Source organism: Nicotiana tomentosiformis, chromosome 4 (assembly GCF_000390325.3).
Source record: "Nicotiana tomentosiformis chromosome 4, ASM39032v3, whole genome shotgun sequence".
NCBI classification, from domain to species: domain Eukaryota; kingdom Viridiplantae; phylum Streptophyta; class Magnoliopsida; order Solanales; family Solanaceae; genus Nicotiana; species Nicotiana tomentosiformis.
Window position 1 is genome coordinate 82,924,663 of NC_090815.1, and position 20,813 is coordinate 82,945,475.

Here is a 20,813-nt window from a genome sequence, read left to right on the forward strand (position 1 = left end):
GGCCGTGTACGCGAGGTGACGAGTGCGTACTCGGGCTAAATATTGAAAATCTGATTTTTGCTAAGTAGTTTCCTTTTATTTCTTTAATTGAGTTACTCTAGCATGTGTAATCATCATGTTTAGACTAATTTTACATGTCTACGTGTCTTATCTCTTATTTGCAATTTGTACAACATGCTTAGTTAAATTACCTGCTTTCTTGATTCCGTATTCATTATTTAACTATGGGATACTTTGCTTGAAATATCATTGTTTCAATTGTTATGTTTTGGTTTTCGTTTGTATTGTTGAGGTGATTGTTTGTTTGTGGCACGAGGTTTCTGTCGTGCGGGTTATTATTGTGGCACGAGATTTCTGCCGTGCGGGTTGTTATTGTGGCACGAGGTTTCTGCCGTGTGGATTGTTATTGTGACACTAGGTTTCTGCCGTGCGGATTGTTATTGTGGCACGAGGTTTCTGCCATGCGGATTGTTATTTTGGCACAAGGTTTTTGCCGTGCGGATTGTTATTGAAGCATGAGGTTTCTGTCGTACGGTTGTTATTGTTTGCACGAGGTTTCTGTCGTACCATTGTGATTATTGATACACATGGGTGGTATAAGGAAAGATTGTGAGATATTTACTTTTGGGACTACGAGGCGGTACCTCGGGAGTGCCCCTGTTGATTTCCTTTATTTGTTGTATTGTTTGTTGTTGTTGTTCCTTAACTTGTAATATTCTTGCTTCCGTACGTGTTGTATTTGTCTTCTTTGGTTCCGTGTTGTTACCTTCCGTAAATTATTATTTTTATACTTTCCTATCATTTTATTATATCATTATATCTTCTGCCTTGTTTCTTATTATTCCCAGTAGGACCCTGACCTGATCTCGTCACTACTCTACCGAGGTTAGGCTTGGCATTTACTGGGTATCGTTGTGGTGTACTCATACTCTGCTTCTGCATATGTTTTTGTGTAAATCTAGGTACATCCTATCAGCCTCGATATTAGAGTGTTGTGCTGCTGCTTGGAGACTTCAAGGTACACCTGCCCGCGTCCGGAGGCCTCGGAGTCCCCTCATATCCCGTCATTTCCTTGTATCTTTATGTTTTGATAGAGAGTGATATTTAAGATATTTGCAATATTGTATCTAGAGTTTGTGACTTATATCTACTGGGTTTTGGGAGTGGTATACACTTTGAGTTATAGTTTTTACTTTATACAGATGTTTTGAGCTTTTAGATTATTATTTCAATTATTCCGCATGCTTGTTAGGCTTACCTAGTCTTACAGATTAGGTACTGTCACGACATCTTACGGAGGGGAAATTGGGATCGTGACAGTAATTAAGGAAATCTTTGCATTATAACAGCGTACACATCTATAGTTGGCATCTTAGTTTTCTTGTATAACATATGGCTGAAATGAATTAAATAAAAGTTTGAATATCCACTGAAACACTTGCTGAGTTTCGCTAAGTATATCAACTGTTGCCTCGATTTCGACCGTATACAGATAGTCCCCTCGTTTTTCGAAGAGTAGACGACAAGAAATGACATGAGCTTCCGATTCTTACTTCGATACCCCTTGACAGAAACGACAAAACAACCGAAACGTCTCGTCAGTCAAATGTTAATGGCATTAAATGCATGTCAGTTGCTGGTCGGCCATTCCTACATGCGAACCGCCGCTGAAATACTATAAATATCTCTTCATTTGTTCATTTTAACTTTACATCCAAACCTTCTACCCTCGTACCTTTAAGATTTTAATACTTTCTAGCACTCTTTCTCCGGTTATTCGAGATCCTTTGCAAGAATGCTTGTCCATCTTCATCTTAAGCCATCTTTATCCATTTTTCCTCCATGTTTTACAGAAATGCAAAGACTTCCAAAACTGTTCCCCTAGAAAGAAACCCTTTCTATTTCGCGGTCGGCTATTGAGGCCGAGGAGACTGTTTCGCGTACTGCCGTCGATGAACCAGTACCGGAACCCCTTTTGAAAATGTTCATTCCCGGGGGATGCCCGGTCAATGTTGATTTTAAGGTTGAAAAACCTTTCTCCGTACAAGGACGGTGTGAGAAAGTCTCGAGGTACATCTGCTCGATCACTGAAGATGTCCTCCATACGGTTCGGAAGGACTGTAATTAGGCCGATAAGGACATAGTGGTTTCCGAACCAAATGTAGCCATTACCACCCATGTCGAGGTATACTTAAGTGTTTATATTTATCCCTTTACACTAGGCCCAGTGGACCCGGTCATCATCGATTTCTGTAAGAGATACGAGGTATGCCTCAGTCAGATTCATCCTTCACTCTCGAGGATCGTGATCCTCCTCCGATTTTTTGTGAGCAAGATCGATGGATGCTTGTTCACCATCGACCATATTATCCGCTCATACAGTCCCCGAATCTTCTTGGGGGGACTGATAAAGCTTGTGCGTTGGGCCAGTAAAGCTCCGTTCTCGAGTATTGATGAAAATCGGGATCGGGGCTGGCAAGGCCGTTTTGTCCAAGTGAGGACTTCAGACTTGATCCCAGCTGAGCGTATGCCGTTCCCTCAGAAGTGGAATACATCACGTAAGTTCAATTTGACTTTCAAAAGTCGATTTTATGCTTTTTTTCCTTTTATCTTATCGGTTCTTTGGGGTGGTGCAGCCGTCGCTCGGGTCCTGAATGATATCCCTCGACTCAAGGAGTGGGTCGAGGGTATCGTATCACAAATGCCCTACTCCGAGCGCTCGTGACGCAAGCTCTCAAAGGGCCGTTGGGAGGTCCGTTCCCATGGTGAGACTCCTTCCCTGAGTAAGTAATATTAGGATTCCTTATTAAGTCCTCACTCCCCTTACTTATTTTTGTAGGTTTATCCAAGGATGTGGAACTGAGGCCTCTGTCCGGTGGTGAGAACTTCCCTGCCGAGTCCCCTGCTCCAAGACAGGCCAAAGAGAAGAAAAGGAAGAGGGTTCTGAGTTCTCTGAGCTCGGAGAAAAATAAAACGAGGAGAAGGTTGGTGCTCAAATCCAAAGAAAGCACCCGTGCCCGAGCACCGGCTTCAGATTCACTCCTCTGGCTGAGAGATGAATCTGAAGAAGAAGAAGAAGAAGAAGACACTTTTGTCTTGATGGATCGCATGCCTTTGCAGCTCGAAGGGCAAGGGGCCTCCAAACCAGAGAACCTCGAGATCGATGTGCCTCACGCTAAGAAGGTCGATGAGGAGGCCGGGGCTGAGGCTTCCGGGGAAGCGGGCAGTGCCCCGAAGGAAGTACTCGGTGTGATAGACATCACCGAATCATCCCCGTTCACTGAGTCCATGTATAACGAGGCCCAAATGGTGAAAGAACGTCCCAACGAGGGGGCCAATGGGGCGGACAACCCCTTATGTGGCTTTTTTTTATGGTGTGGATTCCACCGTCATGGAGGATGTCACCGGATTGGGTGAATTAGAGGTGCCGAAGAAGAGTCCATCTTCGGGAGCAAGCGGGCCTTCCTCGAGCCGAAAACGGATCAACCGGTTCCCAGCTCCGAGTATGTATCCTGATCGGAAGCGATCCATCATCATGTCCATTTTGGAGGATGCCCGGGTCCTCTCCGCCCCCGTAGGGGTGGCCAATTACCTTCGATGTCTGGTGACCGAGGAAGAACAAGCCAAGATGAATGAGGTAGACGCGCCCTGCCTGTTCAACGAAGCACAATAGACGCTAAACCGGGTAACTTCAGATATCTCTTGATGACTTCAATTTGTACTCAGACTAATTCATAGATAACCCTAACATTTTGTTTTGTATTTGTTGGCCTCGGTGCTTTACCATGAAACTTTTCTTCGGTGTCAGGAAGAGCTGAACCAACCTAAAGCCGAAGTCCGAGAGCTCACTGAGAAGAGAGATACTTACAAACTCATGAGCGAGCAGCGTGAAGGAGAGGTTAAGAGCCTCCGAGCTGAGTTGGAGGTGGCTTGGGAGGAGCATGCCGACCTGGTTGAATAGGTAAAAATATTTGAAGTTAGTAACGATGAGCTAGACACGGTGACTAATGGTCTGAATCCGCAGGTCCAACAAAAGATCGATCGGATTGACCAACTCCGAGCCGAGATGGATGCAGTCAAGGTCGAGGCCGATAAATGAAGAGGCGGGATAGATCGCCTGGCCTCGAAAAAAGAGACCGCTCGGGCGCAGTTGACCTCGGCAGAGGTCCAACTTCGGGCGACAAAGGAAAAAGCCGAGGTGCGGGCCCAAAAAATTGAGGAGCTCTAGTCTCAGCTAAGCTCGGCCGTCTGCGATCGAGAAACTCTTTCCAAGGAGATCGAAGTGGCTAAGTTGGTGGTTGCAGCTACCAAAGCTGATGCTGATGAGATGGTGGCCCAGTATAAGGCCGATGCCGAGGCGATCCAGGACCGACTGAATTCATGCTCGGGGTTTCAATTTATCGGCTGAGATCGAGAGTGCTAAGGGACTCAAAGCCGAAGCCAAGAAATTGGCGTATCACGAGGATGAAGAAGACTTCGAGGGTTCGAGCGGATTCGAGGGCGGAGGGGACTCCGAAGACCCTAGTGATAAGGCGGGCTTCGGTGAAGACCAGGCTGTTTAAGTGCCTTGTATATTTTCCTTTGTTTTCGTATTTTTGTACTTTTGTACTTCTTTTTTGTCAAGGTCGTTTGGCCTGTGCAAGGATCGAAATGCCTTAGCATGTAATAATTAGGTCATATTCGAAGGTTTGAACATGCCTCGCCTTTGATATTATTTGGTTTAAGACTTCGTGGGGGCTCGGTATGACCAGGAGCTTTCCCCAAAGTACTTAGAATATTTTAGATTATAGTTTGTCGATGGTAGCCTTTTGAACCTGTTTATAAATTTTTGAAAGCCTTGTTTTTTTTGTTACGGGCTACGGACATCTCCGAGCCGTTTTAGTACGGCCGTAGCCTTTCTAGTTCGAGTGTTGCCCAATGGGCTTGTTACAACGAGTCATCCGGGCTTAACCGAGATAACTGTTCCCAAATTGGGATTGTCCATAGCCTTTAAAGTTCGGGCACTGCCAAATAAGCTTTGTGCCGCTGGATTTTATTATCCTGGGATGTCCGAACTTGCCTTAGGCGGAAGTCACCTAGTGAAGGGGCCCTTGGGCTCGATATCTTCGGGGAATCAAATGTAATAAGGAAAATTTTTAAAGGGTAAAATATTTATTCGCAAGGTAGAAACTTCATTTCAATTTTGTGCGTAATAGACAAAGTTACACATGTGTTCAAGTTTTGTGTCTGAGCTCGAGTGATCTATGTGGGCACGGTTCGTTCGACCATTTATCCCTTACAGTAAATCTTATCGATCGAGCCTAGACTAGCACAAAGTTTCTTTCCTTTCCAAAATCGTAAATCGGTTTTCTAAGAGTAATGCCCCCAGTGTTCGGGGTTGATCGTAGAGAAGCTCCGGATACTATTGAAAACCGGTCTTTGATTCTAAGTTAGCACGATCCACTGTTGCCTCGTTAAAAACCTTACCAAAAAATTCATTTGGGACAAAACTGGTTCAAGGGAAAAAGAGTGCAACTCATGCTTTCAGGCCTAGAAAATTATGTCTTTCTTTGATGGCTACCTGTAAGTGTTAGTCCAAAATGTAGATAAATAAAAAAAGTGATCGGGGTCGTACCTTAGCAGTAATATCGTTTCAAGTGAGTTACGTTCTAGTTGTTCGATAGTTGTTCACCTTTCATTGTCCCGAGTTTGTACGACGCTTTTCCGGTGATCTCGATAATTTGATACGGACCTTCCCTGTTCGGTCCCAACTTTCCTTCGTTCAGGTTCCGAGTTTTTACTGTGACCTTCCTCAATACTATGTCCCATATATTAAAGTGTCGAAGGTTGGCTCTTCGATTGTAATACCTCTCGATCCGTTATTTTTGGGTGGCCATTCGGACGAGGCCGACTTCACGCCTTTCGTCTAACAGTTCCAGGCTAGTGTTCATGGTCTCGTTGTTTGATTCTTCGGTTGCATATCAGAACCTAAGACTTAGTTCTCTGACTTCTACCGGTATTAGTGCTTCAGCGCCGTAGACTAATGAGAACGGGGTCGCCCCGGTACTGGACTTCAAGGTCGTACGGTATGCCCATAGGACTTCGGAAAAGATTTCTTTCCATTTTCCTTTGGCATCGGTCAATCTCTTTTTGAGGATCTGTAGTATGGGTTTGTTTGTAAATTCTTCTTGCCCGTTCCCACTAGGGTGATAGGGAGTCTACAGGATCCTTTTGATTTTATGATGTTCGAGAAACTTGCTTACTTTGCTGCCGACGAATTGCTTCCCATTGTTACACATGATCTCGGCCGACATTCGGAACTGGCATATTATGTGGTCCCATATGAAATCAGTAACTTCCTTCTCCCTGACTTTTTCAAACGCCTGGGCTTCCACTCAATTAGTAAAATAGTCAGTCATAAACAATATAAATTGAGCCTTACCGGGTGCCCAAGGAATGGGGCCGACGATGTCCATCCCTCATTTTATGAACGGCCAGGGTGACAAGACCGAATGTAGTAGTTCCCCGGGCTGATGAATCATCGGAGCATGCCTTTGACATCCGTTGCATTTTTGTACGAACTCCTTTGCATCCTTTTTTCCATGTCGATCCAATAGTAGCCGACTTTGATTATTTTCTGAACTAATGATTCAGCGTCTGAATAGTTTCCGCAGGTACCTTCGTGGATTTCCCACAAAATATACTCGGTGTCTCCGGGTCCTAGACATATTGCAAGTGGGCCATCGAACATTCTCCGAAACAATGTACCTTCTTCGGACATGCTGAACCGGGCTACCTTCGTACGCAAAGTCCTCAATTCCTTAGGGTCCGAAGGCAATTTTCCGGTCCTGAGATATTCTATATATTTGTTTCTCCAGTCCCAAGTTAGGCTTGTTGAGTTTATCTCGGCGTGACCTTCTTCCACTACCGATCTCATGAGCTGCACGACCGCCCCCGAGCTGAACTCATCATCCTCGATCGACGACCCCAAGCTAGCAAGGGCATCGACCTCGCTGTTTTGTTCCCGAGGCACGTGTTGTAGAGTCCATTCGTTGTTACCTGCAATTTATCCAAGTATCTTTGCATTCATTCCTATCTGACCCCGAAGGTCCCATTAACCTGGTTCACCATAAGGAGGGATTCCCACTTAGCTTCGATCACCTGTCCCCAAGCTTTTGGCCAGTTCGAGACCTGCAATCATGGCTCAATTTTACAGTCCGGATAGATTGTCTAACTATATTACCCGCGGGCAATTTCAATACAATTCCAAGTCCGGACCCCTTCGCATTTGAGGCGCCGTCCGTAAAGAGGGTCCAAATTCCCGAAGAGGTCTCTGAGTTCAATAATAACTCTTTTCCGACCTCGGGTATTAGGGCCGGTGTAAAATTGGCCACAAAGTCTGCCAAAATTTGAGACTTAATGGCGGTCCGAGGCTGATGTTCGATGTTGTACTGATCTCTACGGCCCATTTGACCAACCGTCTTGAGAGCTCGGGTTTATGCATTACATTCCTCAATGGGTAAGTGGTTACGACACATATGGGGTGACATTGAAAGTACGGTTTTAGCTTCCTAGAGGCTCTTAGCAAAGCGAGCGCCAACCTTTCTAGGTGAGTGTACCTAGTTTCGGCCTCTCCAAGGGTCTTACTAACATAGTAAATTGGAAATTGTGTACCTCTCTCCTCTTAGACCAAGACTCCACTTACCGCTATCTCCGATACTACTAGGTATAGGTATGGTTGTTCATTTGTCTTCTGCTTGTGAAGCAGCGGCGGCCTCGATAGATATCGCTTGAGCTCCTCCAAGGCTTTTTGGCATTTTGGGGTCGAGGAGAAGTTATTGTTTTTCTTCAACAGTGAGAAGAAATGGTGGCTCTTGTTGGACGACCTCGAGATAAATCGTCCCAAGGTGGCTATTCATCTGGTTAACCTTTGTACGACATTCACGTTGTCCATAATAGTGATATCTTCGATGGTCTTGATCTTATCTGGATTGATCTCAGAGACTTAACTAACATTTTGTCAATGTAAACCTTCATTGATTTTCCTATTTTATTCTTTGAACATCCGATTTACTAGGTGTTGGTAAGTGGCATCGACATTTTTTAATCCGAACGGCATCATGTTATAGCAGTAGGTGCCGTACTTGGTGATGAAGGAAGTTTTTCCCTGATCACCCCGATCCATCCGAATTTGATTGTACCCGGAATAAGCGTCGAGAAAACTGAGAATCTCGTGGCTGGCCGTTGCATCGATCATGCGATCGATGTTAGGCAAAGGGAACGAGTCCTTGGGACATGCCTTATTCAGATCTTTATAATCCACACACATTCTTAATTTGTTCCTCGTTTTGGGGACTACTACTGCGTTTGCTAACCGGTCTGGGTATTTTAACTCCCGGATGGACCTTATTTTAAGGAGTTTAGATACTTCGTCCTTGATGAAAGCATGTTTGACCTCAGACTTGGGCCTCCTCTTCTGCTTGATTGGGTGGAACTTCGGGTCCAAGCTCAGGCTGTGAATGGTTATTTCCGACGGGATCCCTATTATATCAAGGTGGGACAAAGCGAAATAATCTTCGTTAGCTATAAGAAATTAAATGAGTTTTTTCCTAAGCTCGGGATTTAACCCCGTGCCGAGGTATACCTTTCGATCGGGCAAGCGTTCGATTAATACGACTTGCTCCAGTTCCTCGACCATTGATTTGGTAGCATCGGAATTATCGGGGGCTATGAAAGACCTGGGAACCTCGTAGTTATCGTACTCACCCATCTCCTGTCTCTCCGGTTGCGACAGAGTTGGCATTGGTAACTGCTATTTGGTTTCTCCCTTGGTAACCGGACCCAGCTCCTTCGATGTCGAAAGTGTGGATATCGGGACCACCTCGTCGACTGCGGACATCTCTTTTGCGGCCGGTTGTTCTCTAAACTATTTTTATTCCTTCCGGCGTCGGGAACTTCAACACCTGGTGCAGAGTCAATGGGACCGCCCTCATGTTGTGAATCCAAGGTCTCCCGAACAAAGCATTATACCTCATGTCCCCTTCGATCACATAGAACTTTGTTTCTTGAACGGTCTCGGTGGTGTTCACCGGTAATGTTATCTCTCCTTTAGTGGTCTCACACGCCATGTTGAACCCGCTTAAGACTTGGATCGTGGGCACAATCTGATCTTGCAGACCGAGCTATTCCACGACCCTCGATCTGATGATGTTGGCCGAGCTACCTGGATCAATTAATACACGCTTAACTCAAGATTTATTTATAAGTACTGATATTACCAGTGCATCATTGTGGGGCTGTACGATCCCTTCAGCGTCTTCGTCGTTGAAGGACAAGGTTCCCTCCTGCACATAATCCCGAGTTCATTTTTCCCTTGTGATAGATACTTTGGTGCACTTCAGCATCGGCCCCTAGAGAACATCGACCCCACTGATGATCATGTTGATGACGTACTGAGGCTCCTCCTGTTCGGTCTGTTTACCAGAGTCTCTATTCCTAAAGTGGTTCTTGGCTCGATCGCTCAGGAACTCTCGGAGATGCCCGTTATTGAATAGCCGGGCTACTTCTTCTCTCAATTGTCGGCAATCTTCTGTCCTGTGACCGTGAGTGCCATGATATTTGCACATTAGGTTAGGATCTCTTTGAGTTGGATCATACTGTAAAGGTCAGGGCGATTTGGTGTCTCTGATACGTCCGATGGTGGATACGATGGAGGCGGAATCGACGTTAACATTGTACTTTGATAATCTTGGTGCTTCCTTCGGCCCGATGGGCCTGTCGAAGCCGTTTTTGCTCACGAGTCCTCGGTTGTTTTGACCTCGGTCACTTCTTCTTTTTTATTTTTTACGGGGTTTCGTCCAGATACACTAGCTCTTCGGTCTCCATTGTATGGCTGATACCGATCCCTATTTGACTGTGGTTCACGATCAATGTCTCTCCTGACTCTATCAATTATTCTGACGGGATAAATAGACTCGGATGGGGCCCCGAGTTAATCATCTTCGACCCTGATTTTTAATTGATATTGATTATGCACGTCGACCCAAGTGACAGTCGGGTATTCCACCAGATTTTGCTTCAATTGCAGTGATGCCAACGAGCTTCGAACATTGAGTCTTTGGGTGAAGTCCCGAACGACCCAATCGTCTGCAAACGGAGGCAAGTCCATCCGTTCCATTTGAAACCGGGACACGAATTCCCTAAGCATCTCATTATCCCTCTGCTTTACTTTGAAAAGGTTTGACTTCCTGGTCTCGACCTTGATAGCCCCGGCATGCGCTTTTACGAATGAATCTGCAAGCATGGCAAACGAGTCAATAGAATTAGGAGGTAGGTTGTGATAGCATATCATAGCTCCCTTGGATAAAGTTTCCCCGAACTTTTTCAACAGGACAAACTCGATCTCATTATCCTCCAAGTCATTTCCTTTGATGACGCATGTGTAGGAAGTCACATGCTCATTCGGATCGGTTGTTCCATTGTACTTAGGAATTTCGGGCATGCGAAACTTTTTCGGGATCGACTTCGGAGCCGCGCTCGGAGAAAAAGTTTTTTTGAACAAACTTCTTGGAATCCAAGCCCTTCAATATCGGAGTGCTCCAGGGATTTGGTCGACCCCACCTTTTTTGTCATTGACTTCGATTTTCTTCTCCCCCGATTCTATCAGTTTTATCAACTCTTCGAGCATTTTTATAATCTCGGGGTTAGTCCCCGATTCATTTTCATTCGTCCTTTCCGTGATCGGTTCATTTCTGCGGGTGACTTCCTCGGGTGGTTCGGGCTCAACCCTGCTCGGTGCTCGACTTTAGTTCTGCAACTGAGCTATCGCTGCTTGTTGAGCCTGTAACATTTCGAAGATCACTCGCAGGTTGATCCCATCGTTTTCACCGCTGCGCGTATTCAGGGAAATTGATCGAACTTCTATGCGTACGCTGTTCTCAGAATTGGTAGGCAAATTTGTGTCGATGGCCATATGCGAACTAGCGTCAATGGGGTCCGCCACCGGGACTCCGCCGAGATCGACTAGGGGTACCTCGTTACCGGGTGCTGCATTGTTATTTTCGCCATGGTGGCTGGACTCCGTGTCCGTATTTAAAGGGGCAATATGTGGGTTTGACATTTCAATTTTAACCTGGAATCAAAAACACTTCAAAAAACAAGTGTAAAATAGGGCGTGTTACGGATATTTATATCAAATTGCCGCTATCATCCTTAGCCCCACGGTGGACGCCAAACTATTTACCCTTAAAATCAGATAACAATTAAATCTGTGTGTATTTTAAGGATACGCGGATTAACTTGACACAAAGCGATAAATTAAGTGGCAATTGAATAAATAATGAGAAAGTAAATTCAAACCACACGAATTGGACAATTTCAAGGAACAATAGTAATGTATTGCTTTTGAGTGCGTGTTACCATGTCTTTTATGAATTATCAGAACCCTTTTATATAGTAGATGAGTCGTACTTTAGGTACAATTCTATAAAAGGTAAAAAAATCTTTTGATTTACTGATTGCTGGTTCTTTATTGATACGTGCCGAGATTCCCGCTGTAACATCCGGCCGGTCACGGATATTCCGGTCTTCTGTTGGCTATGCTGACAATGTTTCTTCGAAGTCGTTCGAGGCTAGGGCCAATTCCGGGATCATGGCCTCGATATTCTCGAAGGCAGGCGTCCTGCCCCCGGGTTCTAGCCCGGTGGGACTTGGGGTCGATCTTCAATCCTTTATTGTCATGTCTCGAGCTTGGCTTACCATGTCGGAGGCTAGGATGCACTACGAGCTCGATTTCGACCGTTCACAAACATAAAATAAAAAAAATAAAAAAATAAGAGAGTATAAAGATTAAACGAGGGAATCAAATTGGTTATACTTAAAATAAAGAAAACATATCTGAGTTGATCTGCGAACATCGAAAAGAGAAGTAATTAAAATTGCAAAGAGATATTAGTCAGACTTCCAGATCTAGTTATTTTATTTATTGATTATGTAATTCGGGCTCATCTAGAACAGAGAGAAGGTGAACAAGAAAGAAGCACTAGTGACATTTTATTGACTATGACCAAACCACTTATAAGAAAGATCAAAGCCCACCTAAAACTCTTTCAGTTAAAACGTGCAAAGTTGACCACAGCCAGCCATTTTTGAGGTGTGCTTCTCAAACTCCATTACTATATAACCAAAATATAACTGGAAAAACAAACTCTTTGGAGAAATCAATCCAAACAAACTGTTACTTTGCTACAAGTCATGAAACTCAACTCCAAATTTCCCTCTTACATGCTCTTCTTCATCTCATTTTCTTTTCCTTTCTCCTATGCTTTGAATTCTTCTTCATGTCCAATCAACTTTGATTACATAGAAACCTGCAAATGGGACACTTCTTTATGCACAGAAGTGTCTTTAGAGAAGAGCTGCTGCCAAACTCTCCGTAGTCTCTTTGGAATAGGACTCGCTCAACACCTCAAAGAAACATCCATGTTTTATCTCCCAAACGAAAATGCTGTCGTTTCGTGCGTTTCAGACTTCAAGGCCAAGCTTTCTTCCATGTCCATGTCCATTTCTCAATCTTTTGTCTCTCAGTGCATGAATGAGACTAATGAATTCGTCGTTAAGCCTTCGAGTTGTGGAGGGATTGTCACAATTAAAGATTGGATGGAAAAAGTTGGTCCAAGTAGTCTACTTGACTCATCTTGTACTGGTGATCTTGGAGGGCTTACTAGGTGCAGCTTGTGTGTTGATGCTGGTTTGAAGGTAAACAGTTATTTGGTTTCTTTGAATCCGAATTCGACTACGAATAATAGGTGTTTCTATTTCACTGTACTTTATGCTGCTGCTATGGTTAATGAATTTGGACCTAAGGATCCAAGAACTGCTAGTTGTGTTCTTGCCTTGCCCTTGGCTAACAAGGCTAGAGGATCGCGCAATCTTAGCAGAGAGACTCTGTTAAAATTGGTTTTTGGATTTTTGGGTGCTTTCTTGGGGATTTTGGGTGCTATAGGTATTATTATTATTCACAAGAAATGGGATAAGAAGAGAAAGCAAGATGCATTACATCAAGGGTATGTGACTAGTGTTAGATCCCAAATTTTGCCCAACACTGGTGCTAAGTGGTTTCAAGTAGGAGAGCTTGAACAAGCCACAAATGGATTCTCCCAAAGAAATATGATAGGCCAAGGAGGGAGTGGAACTGTCTATAAAGGGACACTTTCTGATGGTACCTTAATCGCCGTGAAGAAAATTCTTGATATGGATTGTAAGGGTGATGAGGAGTTTATTAATGAAGCAGAGATTATAAGCAAGATTAGGCATAGAAATCTTCTTCCTTTAAGAGGGTTTTGTGTCACAAGTGATAATTTGAATGGCAAAGGGAGATATTTGGTGTATGATTTCATGCCAAATGGTAGCTTAGATGATCATCTATTCAACGCTGGAACGAAACGATTATCTTGGCCTCAACGAAAGAACATAATAATCGATGTGGCTAAAGGGCTTGCTTATTTGCATTATGGAATCAAACCTTCAATTTACCACCGCGATATAAAGGCCACGAATATACTAGTGGACATGGACATGAAGGCAAGAGTTGCAGATTTCGGATTAGCTAAGCAAAGCAAAGAAGGACAAACTCATCTTACAACAAGGGTGGCTGGCACATATGGATATCTAGCACCTGAATATGCACTTTACGGGCAATTGACAGAGAAGAGCGATGTTTATAGCTTTGGCATCGTGATCCTCGAGATCATGAGTGGAAGGAGAGTTCTTGATGCGACGAATTCTTCTGCACTGTTGATCACTGACTGGGCATGGACAATGGTCAAATCAAGAAATGTAGAAGGCGTTTTCGACGTGTCAATAAGGGAGGAAGGGCCAAAGAGAGTAATGGAGAGATTTGTTCATGTTGGTATACTTTGTGCTCATGTTATGGTAGGTCTAAGACCAACAATTGAAGATGCTTTGAAAATGCTTGAGGGTGACATTGACATTCCAAGATTACCTGATAGGCCACTGCCCCTTGGCTTTGAGTCATTTGAATCATATTCCTTACACAGTGATAGACTCAGGGATAGTTCAATTAGCAGCAGCAGTAACAGCTTATCAAGGTTTATACATACATAGAAAACTTATTTTTGACCATATTGATGGAAAGAAATTTCAATTGTAAGGGCTCTTGAAAGGTCAAAAAAATTGCACATATCCCAGACACAAGTTACAAAATCAATTATGCCCTTTTCTTGTCTTGGTCAGATTTTGACCTATTCTTCCCCTCAATCCTCTTGTTTACTAGTATTATTTTCTTGTAAAGATTTGTACACAAATCAAAGCTAGAAAGGATTTGGTATGCATTTTTTTGTCGGTTTCGTTTGCAAATAAGATATTTAATCAGCCTTTGTGAAATTTAGAACAAGGTTCCAAATTAAACTTAAAAGAAATTGTTAAGTTTTAATACTTGTCTGAAAGCGTATTACAACATCTGAAGTTTTTCAGCCACTTACAAATCTTTAACTTTCACAAACCTTCTTTCAAAAGCCTACAGCTGCCCAACAACAATCAACTTTCACAAGCTTTTTTACAACTTCAACTCCAAGTGGTAGCAGTTAGGATTTAAAATTTTTGGATTTGGGAGTATAGTGTTTTTAAAATTACTAGGCCTAAATTAATAAATTGCACATAATTAATAAATTTATTAAGATAAATACAGGCTTTAAACAATAAATGTTGGGTTCGGTGAACCCGTAAACTACGTTCTAACTCCGTGCCTGACCGACGATCCCTTTATGTGAGCAACCAATAACTGAATAGGAGTGCTAGTGTTTTTTTTCCTTCCTTTGTACAGTTTCTTTCTAGTATTGGTATTCAAAATTTAATTTAATTTTCTTTATAGAACCGGACAACTTAGGGTATGTTTGGAAAGCCACTCGTTAGCTGAAATTGGTGTAATAGAGCAGTAATTACACAACTTAGTAATTATACAGCCTAATAATTACGACAATCTATTTGTTTGTCATAATGTTATTACAGTGTTATTACAAGTGTATTGTTTGGTTGCACAAGTATAATTACACAGTTAGATTAAATTTTAAATGAAGTAATTATCAAAACTTAAAAGTTAATATAATAAATATATGCCTATAAATAATTTTTATAAGCGTAAATGATATTAGATTTGGTATTTAAGATGCATATTTTTTCTTGAACTAGTATCCATGAACGTGCGTTGCACGTTAATAATGACACGTGATGATTTAAACATTTATTTATATGAAGGAACAATAAAATTTAATTAATGAGAGAAATTTTATGTATAATAATACAACAATCATCTAAATGCCGAAAAATATTATTACATTAGCATAATACATGAATTTAAAATAAAAGGATATCATCAAAACTTACACAAATGATCAATTTTGTCATGTTAGTTAGATAATTATGTATCATATATAGTTTAAAAGTATTTAATGTGATGGTATCTTAACGAACACTTCTTTGTGAGCAATATTTTTTTTGTGTATTTTTCCTCCTAATGCTTTGGTTGCTCTGCCTTAACCAAAACTCTTGTTGTCGATCTTGATATCCCTCTTGAAAGTGCAATATACAGTTGTTCGTGCAAGAAAATATATTGCGGTAAATATAGTCAAAATTATATTAAATACTTTATTTATTATATTTGTAAAACATAAACATACTAAAAATTATTTTCCCACAAATAAAAAAAGATATTCCTTAATTTCGAAAAACGAAAGTTGAAATCAGGGATAAAGAATATACTTAGAAGAATATTGACCAGTATCATAATATTTGCATGTATGGCGTTATTGTCAAAAGTTTTATATACCATATGTGTGCTATTATATAAGCTATTCGGCGTATCTAATTTTTTCATTAGCATGACAAGCATATTTTTCTTCAAAATCAACCTATATACAATGAAAGATCAATTTTAACTTAGTCTATTATACATACGATGACATTAACATACATAGGAAATAATAAACTTGACAACAAATATGTATAGTAGAAGGCCATTTGGTATTAAAGTACTGAAGTATTCTTCTTGGTAGTAATTATTGGTATCATTTTCTGTTGAGATCAAAAACAGAAAAATATTTTATTTTTACTATAAAATTCTGCAATCAACCTTTTATTTAGTTGATCAACATATTCATTTATGCTAGCTAAGATATCTTTTTAATTCTATCATGCAATTTGCACACATTGTGTTTTAATCTAATGATAAAAATATTTCTCTAATTAAATGCACTACTATTACCATTGGGATTGATAACCAAGTGTTCAGGAAGAACCAAATCATCTTTTATTGGATGCTCTTCTTCGTTTCCGACACGAAGCAAGAAGACATTGATTACTGGATCTGTTCTTACTTTATATTTTTTGTTAGTTGAATCTTTTTCATTTGAGGCCAGAAGTATAACTTTGGCAAGCTAGCTTTTAGTGTATCTTCTTTTGTCGATTTTGGAACTACTGGTAGTACTTGACATAAATTACCTCCCAAACCATTAATTTCCACCAAACAGTTTTTTAATATCCTATATATCTCTAGAACCCTAGGCAATTATTTCGATCGTTTGATACTTAGCCATAAGTGCTTCATCCCATATTATCAATTTTACTTTCCTTATAAATTTAGCATCATTGCTCTGCTTTGATATATTTGTGATAGTTATTTAAGTTGTTTGAATAGGTATATCAAATCTAAAGTGGGTGACCTCACAATAAAATCGTTGTTGGTACATCACTTGCTATTATTACTAACAATATCATGCCTCTTGATATGATATTTGCAAATAATACATGACATAGAAATATTATTTCGATTCCGTCGGAGACATCTACAAAGAATAATCCCGTTATAGCAGAGTCGACTCTTTCTATGGAATAAATTTATGTACTCTAAGATTTTAAATTTATGGAATAATAATTTTACTCATATGATGAATTTAAAAAATAATTGAATTGGATTCTCTTGCTAATTAATTAATTAAAATATTTAATTATTTAGTTTTAACATAAAAAATAATTTATTCTATGTTGATTCAGATCTTAATATTAGTTCATCTCTTGTTTTGAATATTTAATCTTAATTATAATTTTATCCACCATAAATTATATTTTTAAAGAGTAAAAGATTGATACGTGTCACGACCCAAAATTCAACTAGTCGTGATGACACCTAACCTCACTCGCTAGGCAAGCCAAATAACACAATATGATTAAATTAATAATTAGCTGACTATAATACACTCCCCAAGGACTTGTAGTATAAATCATGAGTTTCTAAGAATAGAATTTACAAAGCTGATATGAGGTAAATACATCTTCTGTTTGAAAAGTACATAAACATAGTTTTTATAATCTAAGGCTACCATGAACAAGAGGCAGCTACCATAAGAACACATGTACATCTTCAAATCCGGAAACCATCGAGCACAGCAACAACAGCAGCCAACAACTGCACGCAATGTGCAGAAGTGTAGTATCAGTACAACCGACCCCATGTACTGAGTAGGTAACAAACCTAATCTTAGGTTGAAAGTAGTGACGAGCTGGAACACAAGTCGGGGTCTAACACCAATAGCCAACAACATTTCATAACAATATAATTTAAAGCAGCACAAGTAATAATTCAACAATAACATGCTCAACTTAATCATAATTTCTGAAAATAGCTTTGCCTTTAAAGTGTATCAGTGAGAACACAAGTCTTTTACCGAAGTTGCCAAAAATATGAGTAAGTTTGAAACAGTAATTTTTCCAAAATTCCTTTCAACAATAAATAAGATGTTTCATTTTCTTTCCACATAGCCAGTGGAAAATGCATCAATATGCCCATAGCCAATATGTGTGAGAAGTCATGAATGACGTGATACCGTACAATATGAGGAAAATGCATCTCTATGCATGTATGTCAAATGTGCATGTCAATGCGATGCACCTCAGTGATAAAACCATATGCATACTCTCAGAGTATCATTTCACTCAGTCCTCCTAGTCACTTAATCCTCTCAGTCACTCAATCCTCCCAGTCACTCAATCCTCACAGTCACTCAATCTTCCCAGTCACTCAATCCTCACAGTCACTCATGCCTCACAATCACTCAATCCTCCCAAGTCACTCGGCACTCGCGCTCGGCACTCGCACTCAGTAGGTACCTGCGCTCACTGGGGGTGTGTACAAACTTCGAAGGGGCTCCTTCAGCCCAAGCGCTATAACAAGCCAATCATGGCATAAATTAGTCACTCATGCTGCGGCGTGCAGCCAGATCCCATAAATAATAATATATATAAAGCCAATATGGCATGCTGCGGCGTGCAGCCCGATCCCATAATCATCCTCACAATCAGGCCCTCGGCCTCACTCAGTCATCAATCTCTCCAGTCTCTCGGGCTTACAATGTCATGAAAATCAGCCCAAAATGATGATATGATGAATCAATAAATAGCAACAGAGACTAAGAGATGATGAATGAACATGACTGAGTTTTAAAATTTCAATTTAAACAAATTCAACAACAATATGACCTCTGTGGGTCTCAATAATACTGGCATATAGTCTCAACATGATTTTAACATGATTCTCAGCTCAATAGCTCTAGCACGTAGAGATTTTCATGATTTCAGATAAGTTTAGGTAACTACACAGTACCACATGAATAATGGAATCACAGTTCACACGGTGCACGCCCACATGCCTGTCACCTAGCATGTGCGTCACCTCAATACCAAACACATAACATGTATAATTCAGGGTTTATACCCTCAACTCCAAGATTAGAAGAGTTACTTACCTCAATCTGAGCAAATTATTTATTCCAACAAACCTTTTCCTCATGATTCGGCCTCCGAACGCCTCGAATCTTAGTCAAAATAATTCGATACAATCAACACAAGGTATAAGAATCAATTCCATATGAAAATGCTAAATTTCACAATAAAAATCCGAAATTAATTCAAAAATCAATAGTGGGAACCACATCTCAAATCTTAAAAAAAACTTACGAAATCCGAACACCCATTCCGATACGAGTTCAACCATAAAAAAATTATCAAATTTCGACATCGGATTGGCCTTCAAATCTTCATTTTACATTTTTGGAAGATTTTATAAAAATCTGATTTTTCTTCCATAAATTCACGGATTCATGATGTAAATGAATATGGAATTATGAAATATAATCAATATAGGATAAGGAACACTTACCCCAATATTTTTCCGTGAAAATCTCCCAAAAATTGCCTAAACCGAGCGCCACTGCAACGACCTGACCGGTCGTTTTGAGTATTGCAATCCCGTTTCTCTATTTACTGCTCAAATTATACTTTACAGTTGTTGTGTGAATTGTCGGGGCAATTGGTTCGGGTCCGGTGAGGTTTTGGAATGAATTAGAACACTTAGTTTCATGGTTTAAAGTTTAAGTTAAAATAGTGACCGAATATCGACTTATGTGTAAACGACCTCAGAATTTAATTCTGATGATCCCAATAGCTCCGTATGGTGATTTTGGACTTAGAAACGTGTCAGAAAAATTATTTGGAGGTCCGTAGTGGAATTAGGCTTGAAATGCTCAAAGATGAATTTTTGGGAAGTTTGACCGGGGGGTTGACTTTTTGATATCGAGGTCAAAATCTGATTTTGGAAATTTGAATAGGTCCGTAATGTGAAATGTGACTTGTGTGCAAATTTTGAGGTCAATCGCACGTGATTTGATAGGTTTCGGTGTCGTTTGTAGAATTTGGAAATTTGAAAATTTATTAGGCTTGAATCCGTGTGTAGTTCGTATTTTTGAGGTTGTTAAGTATGATTTGAGGCCTCGAGTAGGTCCGTGTTATATTATGGGACTTGTTGATATAGTTGGTTGAAGTTCCGGGGGCCTCGGGTGAGTTTCGGATGGTTAACGGATTGATTTTTGAATTTGGAAGACTGCTGGAACTGAAGCCTTCTGGTGTAATCGCACCTGCGGAAAAGTGGTCGCAGGTGCGAGCTCGCAAGTGCGAGCAGGGGTGCGCTGAAGCGGGGCGCGCAGGTGCGGAAGGAGCTTCGAAGTTGCGCAATTGCACTTGCGCGAGAAGGAATGCAAATGCGGTCAGAGGGCTGTGAGGCATTGGTTGCAGGTGCGAGGGAAAATTCTGCACCTGCGTGAGCGCAGATGCGGACGGATGCGCGCAGAAGCGGAAACTGGGCAGGTGAGTGGAGTCTACAAATGCGACATTTTTCTCGCACAAGCGGAGGCGCAGGTGCACAAATCTTGTCCGCATATGCGGAAATCGCTGGGGCAGAACGTTAAATTCGAGGGTTCGACATTTTCACCCATTTTTCGGATTTTGGAGCTCGGGTTGGGCGATTTTGGAGAGGAAATTTTTCACACAACTTGGGGTAAGTGTTCTTAACTCCCTTGTGATTATATTCCATGAATTAATCTTCATTTTTGGTGTAAGATTATTGAATCTTCAAGAGAAATAGAAGGAAATTTCTATAATGTCACAAAATGAATCAAGTTTGAATACCGATTTGGAGTCGGATTTGAGTGAAATTAGTATGGTTGAACTTGTAATTGGATGGGTTGTCGTATTTTGTGAGTTTCGTCGGATTTCGAGATGTGGTCCCCACGGGTATTTTTGTGGCGCAATTTCAGATTTTTGGAAAATATTAGTATTTTGATATGGAATTAATTCCTATAAATTGTGTGGACTGAATCAAATTAATTGTGGTAGATTTGAGCCATTCGGTAGTTGATACGCGCATAATGGGGTTTCTGGAGCATTGTTTAACTTGCTCGGCATTGGATTTGGCTTGTTCAAGGTAAGTA

At 41.1% G+C, this 20,813-nt stretch overlaps 1 protein-coding gene across 1 annotated transcript; it reads left to right on the top strand.

Moving 5' to 3' along the window:
• The first annotated feature begins 12,140 nt into the window (after positions 1 to 12,140).
• LOC104113908 (probable receptor-like protein kinase At1g11050) lies at positions 12,141 to 14,103 on the top strand. The gene has a single exon (XM_009624222.4). It carries the CDS (start codon positions 12,232 to 12,234, stop codon positions 14,101 to 14,103), a length of 1,872 nt encoding a protein of 623 aa, XP_009622517.1. The 5' UTR covers positions 12,141 to 12,231.
• The last annotated feature ends 6,710 nt before the right edge of the window (positions 14,104 to 20,813 follow it).